At 40.1% G+C, this 8,691-nt stretch overlaps 1 protein-coding gene across 6 annotated transcripts in view; it reads left to right on the forward strand.

Moving 5' to 3' along the window:
* robo3 (roundabout, axon guidance receptor, homolog 3 (Drosophila)) overlaps positions 1 to 4,604 on the forward strand; it is a 561,002-nt gene extending 556,398 nt beyond the window's left edge. For all 6 annotated transcript variants that reach the window (XM_043676839.1, XM_043676843.1, XM_043676840.1 and 3 more), the window contains one exon: positions 4,456 to 4,604. In XM_043676839.1, the coding sequence (XP_043532774.1) occupies positions 4,456 to 4,467 (12 nt within the window). In that variant the 3' untranslated portion in view covers positions 4,468 to 4,604. The remainder of the gene's footprint in view (positions 1 to 4,455) is intronic.
* The last annotated feature ends 4,087 nt before the right edge of the window (positions 4,605 to 8,691 follow it).

Below are 8,691 nucleotides of genomic sequence, written 5' to 3' on the forward strand. Positions count from 1 at the left end.
TGCGCTCTCTCTCTCTCTCTCTCTCTTTCTCTGAGAAAGAAAGCCTCTTTGATATGTTATAACATACCTCCGGGGCAAGTGCAAGTAGAACCCAGACCTTCTTGCTCAGAGATTGGATCGATGTCTCAGGTTTATCTGTTGGGAATGGCTCCTTAGTTTTTGTTTGAAATACTGCCAAGGGCTGCTGAAGAGGGCAGAACAAAGTTTCTGTTTATTGTCTCATCTAGATACGTTGAGAATCACAGTGAGAGCCAGAAGCTCAAGGTCCATGTCCATTAAGACAAGAGTACTGTAACATCATGATGTTCATTTGGCAGCATGCAGTGCAGAGGTTTTGTTTATATCAACTCCCTCCAGTGTGACATCAGCACCCAAAAATGATGGGAAGCCACTGGGGCCAAAGCATTATTGGCTTTAATTCTAATCTCATACTGATGTAGAGATTCCCTCAGCTGCTTCATCATCAGCAGGTCAATCTCTGACTCTTTTATATGAGGAGGAGGTGGTCTTGTGGTGGAGTTGATAGCATCTGTGTCTCTGAACCAGAGAAGCTCTAAGTTTAAATCCAGCTCTAGTACTTCATGGTAAAGGAAGGTGCATTCTTAGTACAGTTGAACAGGATAATTAAATCTTTCCAACACTTGCCAATGTCAGGTGGTAAGAATGGGATAAATTTCTGGTGTGATGGAAAGAAAGTTGGAGCTTTTACCAGTGCCATTCATAGCTTTGAATTACAAATGTATGGAAAAGCGTGGTTGTGAGTATGTTCACTGAGCTGGGAAGTTGATTTGCCAGTGTTTTGTCTCCTGTCTCGGTGCCATCTTCAGTGTTTTGAAGTCTTTTGTGAAGCGCTGCTGTACTGTGTCTTCTGGAATTTATTTGGTTCTGTTCCTGCTGCTTCCAGTAGCCAGTTCCAGTTGTTAGTTGCAGTGGCTGGTACATTGGGTCTAGGTCTATGTGCTTGTTGATGGAGTCCATGGGTAAGTGCCATGATTCTAGAAATTCTCTGGCTGTCCCCTGTTTAGCTAGTCTTATTATTGTTGTGTTGTCCCAATCGATTTTGTGGTCCTTGCCATCTGTGTACACAGCTACTAGGGATAGCTGGTCATGCATTAAGTGACTAGTTGGCTAGAAACACCATGACCAGTTGTCCCTAATAGCTGTGTGCACAGATGACAAGGACCACAAATTCGACTGGGTCAACACAACAATAATAGAACAAACTAAACAGAGGACAGCCAGAGAATGTCTGGAGGCATGGCATGGACTCCATCAACAAACACGCAGACCTAGACCCAATATACCGGGCACTGCAACTAACAACCGGAAGCGGCAGGAACAGAACCAAATAAATTCCAGAAGACACAGTACATCAGCGCTTCACAGGAGGCACAAAAGCAGTGAAGATGTCACCTAGACAGGGGATAAAACGTCTGTAAATCAACTTGCCAGCTCGACCAGCATTCCCACAACCATGGCAACCAGCACCTGAGCTACAAATCTTTATGCAAACCTTGAATTTATAGAAAAGGTTTAAGTTGCTTCATCGACTTACAAGTTGATGGATGACGTTGCTACCAACAACACAGGGTTCAATCCCTATTCTGGCTGGCATGCGTTTGGAACTTACCTTCTTGTCCATTCTATGACGGAGATCATGGCTCTGTAAATTGGACTGGCTCCATGGCAGCCAACAAACAGATGGTGGTCATGGGAGCACATTCACCACAAGAACTATAATAACTCAAGGAGAAGTTGGGGCGACTAACATTGATTTTCCAACGTTGCCAATTCATAAAGATAAATTTTTCGAAATGTCATAGCAGAATCCATCTTGTGGTGACAGGTTGCAATTGGCTATAGAATTTAGGAGCGTTAATAGCTTAATCTCCAAATCAGGGAATTTAGTTCATTTTCCCCCAGGCGAGGCAACTAATCCTAATCTTGTTTTCTGTGCACGTACTGGAATGATCTCACAGGTTTTCTCAAGACGTCATGTCAATCGAAGTTTCTCAGTTACGTGCATGCAATTGATCACTAATTCACCAGCCACTCTTTTTTTTCTATTAGTAACATAAACTGCTGCAGATTAGCCAAATCATCCAATGTCCTGTTGAAACTTTTTAGACAAGTTTGTTCAGCGTAACTTTGACAACTGTTAGATCATATGTAGATGCTGGTGACAGGACCTGTAAACTGTAACAAACTTAAATGAATGTTGCTCACTTACAAGGCTCCTGAAACCCCAGGCGGTGTCTTTATGTTCAGACCTGTTTACCATTAATGATTTTTTGCCATTGTTAGTATCTAGCCTTTGTAGCCTTCTGGGCCTCATTTATAAATAGCAGGATTCTCTGTCAAAATATTATTTTTTAAAAACTTGCCCAACACAACAGTCGATCATAATTACTTGAGTAATTATTTTATATTAATTTACTCACTTTCTCTAAAAATATCCAGCTTGTTATATTCTATTCTGTTTGAACCCTGTGGCATCTATGTATGATAAATGTCTCCCATTTCTTTACAGACAGTTCATACCCTACAGGGGAAGAGATTGTATTAAGCTATCTTGAAGTCTAATGAATTGAACATGCTTTTAATATATGAATTACATACATAAGGATAGACTTCAAAGTGTGTGCTATGTCTGCATTTTTTCTGTGCTGCCTGAGGTCAGAATATTAGAAAAATGTGAAACGGAATCAAATATCAGAGATTGTGCAACTCGATCGCCTAATGACCCTAAGGAAACCTGTTCCCATTTTTTGGGTCTCCCATGGGAAACTGTTGCTTTAACAAAATTTTATTTTTGCAGTGCATAGCAGGCATCTTTAAAGGATTTGTTTAAGCCTGTAATCACATCCCCTCCCCCTCCAGCCAAGAAGCAGGGTTCGTGGTTTCTGAGCAGGTGTCAGGGGGATCCAATGACAGTAACCATCTCCCAGAAGCTGTGCGTCAAGTCTGGTAGCTTTGTGGACTGGGGGTGGTGAAAGGGCCATGGAGGAAGTACTGTGTGGTGAGTACTGGGCTGTCCCTGACGAATTGTCAATCTGTTCTCCTCAATATAATAACAGTTCACTGGGGAGTGACAGCCACAAAATTGATTGACTCAGAAGTTCAAAAGTTGAAGTCCATTCTTACCCAGTTAGATGAATTTTCAATCGATGGCTACAGTTCAAATAAGAAAACTCTGATATTATACCCATTGCTCCCAGCCCATACATCAGCTGAAGGAAGCCTTACCAACTGAATGTGGATTAAAAGATCTGTGAAATAGAAGCAGAAAATGCTGAGAATGCTCGATAGGCAGGATCTGTGGAAAGAAATGGAAGGCCTTTCATCAGGGTTGGACACCATTCAGTAGGTAACTAGTTTTAATCAAGTGGAGGGGCAGAGATGTGCAGGGACACCCAGAGGGAAGGTCCATCATTAGGTGGAAAGACTAGTTTGGAGAGATTAAATGATGAAAGGGATGATGGTACATGGCTAAAGGTGACAGTAAGGAACAAGAAAGTAATAAAATACAAGTCCGAGAGGAGATGTAAATGGCAACAATGAAATGAATTCCTGTCTAAAACAAACAAAATGGGGCTAGAGCAGCACTTCTCAAATTGTTGAACTCAACGTTGAATCTGAAAAGCAGGACAGTATCTACTCGTCAGATGATGTGTTGCTCCTCAGAGCTTAAATTGAGCTTCATCGGAATGTTTAGGAGGCCAAAGGTGGTCAGCATGGAAGGAGCCATAGAATGTAAATGAAAGGTGCCTTGAAGCTCAGGGTCAGCTTTACAGACTGAATCTGCAAAACAATGACCCAATCTGCATTGGATATCCTAGTGTAGGTGAAGCTCATGAGCAGTAAATACAGTGTCCACCCACTTTTCATTATTCACTGATAGCCAAATGCCATCATTTTCCCCTATTGTCCTCAATAAACTGTCCTTCCTCGAACAGAGGACATTATCCACATTTTGTGATTGGCAGGAGGTCCATGCCCCTATCCCCTGTGGAAGACAAGGACTGGTGTAATATACAAATAAGAAACTGATACACTTATGAGGAGTGCCTGGTGTCCTGTATGATGGTGCAAGTGTTGCATTTCCTGCATTTGCAGAAGAATATGATATGGCAATGGCAGGAATACTGGAGGTTACTGTGGAATGGATTGGGGTCTTTCAAAAGGAAGGACTCTATTGGTTACCGTTGAAGTGAGAAAGTACTCACAGCTAACCAAATTCCAATTTTAAGCATATGTTAAGCAAAGAAAGGAAACAGTTTGTTTCAATCTATCCTATCAAGCCCTTGTACTTTTTGTATCCATTCAATAAGCTCACCTGTTAATTTTCTACACTTGGTCATTGAATCTACTCTCTTTTAGGCTCAGTAGCATTCTGCATTGTTGGATTCCTTTGGTGTTCAATACTAACATTGTGTGTTTGTTTGGCATTTGCAGGAGAAGAGATGAACTGAAGACAGGAATGTGGAGAAGAACCAGACAGTAGGTGAGGCCTCTGACAGAGGCACCACCCACTCTCCTTTCACTCAGCCTTGTACAGATGATTTGCCTTGTACGAAAAGATTAAAATTTCAAAAAATGGAAAAGAAAAGTTTTACATTTAATTTATGACAAGTCGCTGGGCATCAGGAAAATTCATGTTAACTTTGTAAATAATTGGGAATAATTCTGTTTTCGTTTGTTTCTAAGCATTTCCTGGCCTTCTGGTGAACGTATTTATAAATGATAAAAAAAGTTGGATATTATAAAGGTTATTGTCTGAATGTGCCAATCTTTTTCAATAGCAAGTATGCGTCTAACAGACTGAACTAAAAAAGTATATATATTTGCACTCTGTAAACACAAGCACAACGCATTCAGGGTCTGCCCATCAGATCCACTAGGCCGCAGGGCAGCCATATTGGAAAATATTACTGTGCTTCCTCTGATTGGATAGAGTAACCGCTGCCTGTATGTCTTAAGAATGTTACTGTCTGTGCACCGAGATGATGTTTCGATAGCGGACTGCAATACTGAAGTGAATATGCGTTGGAACAAGCCGTTAGTTAGTGCCCAATCTGTGAGAAATGTTCTGTTTTGAAGAGAAGGCATGATGGAAGGGTGGCTGCTGGTATAAAGTTTTAATGAGATTGAATGTAGCCTGATATTTTGTTGTATTAAAAACATTTCATACAAATGTTCATTAGATAAAATATGAGTGGTTATTTATCTAGAGATATATAGATACATGTATATGGAGGGAAACTACCTGAAAATCTGAAAAGTTGGAGATGTGATTCAAGTGGAGGTTTGTCTATTGTATATTAAATTTCCTCACATCTTAAATGAAAGGTGGTTGTGGCAAAATTACGGAGGTAGGTTTTGAAATTTGATTCTCCTGTTGCTCTTCAGGATATCAGACACCATGGTAAAGACTGCCATTTTATGGTCAACTTAGTGGTCTCCCCTAGTGAACAGAAACATGGCTGGGCTGTGGAATGGCTCCAGAAATCTTGTGTCAGAGATTTCAGCCTGTGCTTCAGTGTATGGATCTCTATGTCGAGTCCTCTAATCTGTAAAATGAGTCATTTTCGGGTATTACTTAAGCCCGTTTCAAATTTTTATATTTCTCTGAATTGGTTCCTGTCCCCTATTAGGGTGTTCTGCTTCTTTGGCTCATTTTTAATAATGACCAGTAATGTATCAAATAACGCGAGTGCACATTTAAGGAAGACGATGAGTGTAACAATAGGAAACCCTTCTGTTTCCCACCATGTTTCAGCTAGTTAGTGGATTGTCCAGGGTTAAACTGAGGTCAGACAGAACATTGATATTGCTGCTGTGTCCTGTGTAGGCTAATTGCAGACTGGATCACTCGAGAGCTGAGAAGGTTGAGATGCATGAATTTGAAGTAGGACAGATAGGGTTTAGATTGGCGTGAGGCGTCTCATCTCTATGTCTGGAGAGCCTTTTGATGCCTGTAAAAAACATACCAATGTGTTCAAGGCTTCATGCAAAGAAGGAATTTAAGGAAATCAAAGTGCTTGGGTGGGCTTTTGAATTACATAACTAGAGAGAGCTGCAAATTTTAAAATATCCTTCACCTTTAGGCATAAAAATTAGCATATTGGAAAGCCCATACTTTGAGCAGGGAATGATATTCACAATAGGACTATCACATTGTCCTCCAGTCTCCAATTGCAGTTCAATCTCCAGCCTGTGTTCTTTACAAGCAAGGATTGCATTCCAGAAATACACAATCATACAGCTCTCAAAGGAAGTCAAAGAAAATCCTTCAAGATAACAGTTTGGACAGACATTATTTCATTATCATTAGCCCTTCTCCATTGTGCCTGTTCTACTTGGTCTCCATTAGAGAAAGTAGCAGGAATCCCATAACATACGTAGGTGTCTGGTTGTAATCCTAATATAGTTCCAGAGTATTGATAAGCATGCATGCATCTCAAGAGCTCCGAAACTGTCTTTAGTCCAACACAACTATGTACAATAGGAAGTGACTGTAAGATATTTGTAGGGGCAGAGTTGCATTATTTGTGGTGGTACAGTATATGGGTCATGTGACATGCAGAGGGAATAGTGACACAAAGACCGGAGATGCTTAGCAAACACAAGGTAATGTTGTCTCAAAGCTTTGGTTATAGGACATTTACGACCAGCGTGTTTGCTGATTTACAGAGGTAAAGTCAAAATGAATAAGCTCGATAAATGACATTTTGTAGAACTATGGGCCTGACAGAGTTATGAATAAGAAAGCCCAAAAACCCAATGGTAGGATTGATCAACGCGCAAAGATTTCATAAGCAATCACACTCCCTCTCAAACAGTTGAAAGCGTTTTCGTGTTTTCTGATTTTCATTTCCAGTGTAAAGTCAAATTGTACCAAAAATAATGTTATTGTTAGACCTGACCAAAAATATTCTGGTTTTCTCTAACCTGAAGACTATAATTTTTTTAAAGAATTAAACATTTTAAAGAAGCAAAACAAAAATGCCTTTGTTCCTTTGCAGATTCTCTGGTGTGTGTATCAGTCTGAGTGTCATAGTAAGTTTGAGTTCAGTGTGAATGGTGAGTATGAACGTGTGTAACCATAAATGTATTTGCATAAATGTACACATATATCAATGTTTTGAAATATAGCACAGTGGAGACCATTGGCCCATCTTGTCCTTGCCAGCTGAAAAGAGTTATCAAGTCTAATCCCAACTTCCAGCTCTTGAGCTTAAGATATGTCAAGTGCACACTATTTTTTAAAATAGGACAAATGTGTTTGTTTCTTTTCAGGCAGTGGGACCCAGATTCCTCACCATCCTGTGTGGTGAAATAAAAAGAGCTTTTGTCAATTCCTCTGATCTCTCCATCATCTTTTTAAAAAATACACACCCCTTAGTTATTGACCTCTCAGATAATAGAAATAGGTCCTTGATATTCACTTTAGTTCAACTCACCATAAATTTTATTCATGTCAATAAACCTTCCCTCATCTTCCATTATTCCGGAGAAATCAAAAGATGGGTCAAAATATTTTTCAAAGGCCTTGCATGAATATGTCATAGGGGCTCCTGTTTTATTCACATTAATTCCTTTGCTGGGTGTATTTTGTCATGTAGTAAGATTGCTTTCTGTATTTCCTTTCGATTTGTAGATTATTTGGACTTGCACAGCAGAATTAGAAGAATTTACCAATATAGACAATAAACATCACTGCTCTATTAAACTTAAAGCCACAGTACAAGAAAGATGCTACTTTCCGAGAGACTACAATATTTAAATTGGCAAAAGGCACCAAGTGTAAGAAAGCAGCAAAGTGTGTTTTAAGTTACTGACACATTTTCTACACACAAAAAGCCATCTCCCTAAATATGGTTTCCATTGGTGACATCGTTAGTAAACAATGGTAATTGAACAGTCACTGCTCTACATAATCGATGATATTTGAAACTCATGATATATTCATTTAATCTGTTCAGTATTTATTCAATTTGGCACAGTGTTCATTTACCATTGTTTATTAGCGACATCACCAGTGGAAACCATGTTTAGGGGGATGGTGTTCTGCGTGTTGAAGAATGTGTCTGTAACTCACTACAATAATATCCACTACAATTTTCCCCATTTAGTAACTCGTGAGCTTTTGCAACCTTAAGAATCGATTCCATATTCATTTGGGAGGAGCCTGAATGATTTCAAGATTTTCCAGTTGTCCAAGTATTCCTTTATTGAAAAGTTTAAAACAACTCTCCCTCCTTTCCAGTCCATTGTTCCCCTTTGCAGTTCTTCTTCCTCCTTACAGCCTTCCTTCCCTCCCAAGCATGTTGACTTGCCAGCCTGGTTTCCAATACCCACTCAGGCTTGGCCTTTTGGCTCGCCAACTTCACTTTTCACCCCCACCCATTTCAGCCTCAGCAGCCTTGCTGAGCACTTTCTTTCTGCCTCCAGTAGCAGACTGCGTCTCCCATAATAGGCTCTGAGCCTGTCAGCGACAAATGTGACAGAAAATAACTCTGAGAGTATCCCAGTGGGCAAGCATACATCAGTGTGAATGTATTTCCTTAGTGTATGAATGTACGTGAGTCAGGCCACGTGTGTGTGTGTGGGGCATACAAACAAATAAGGGGAAGGAGTAGGCCATTCAGCCCCTCAAGTCTATTCCACCATTCATAAGATTATGGCTGA

This window comes from Chiloscyllium plagiosum, chromosome 35, assembly GCF_004010195.1.
Source record: "Chiloscyllium plagiosum isolate BGI_BamShark_2017 chromosome 35, ASM401019v2, whole genome shotgun sequence".
Classification (NCBI taxonomy): Eukaryota; Metazoa; Chordata; class Chondrichthyes; order Orectolobiformes; family Hemiscylliidae; genus Chiloscyllium; species Chiloscyllium plagiosum.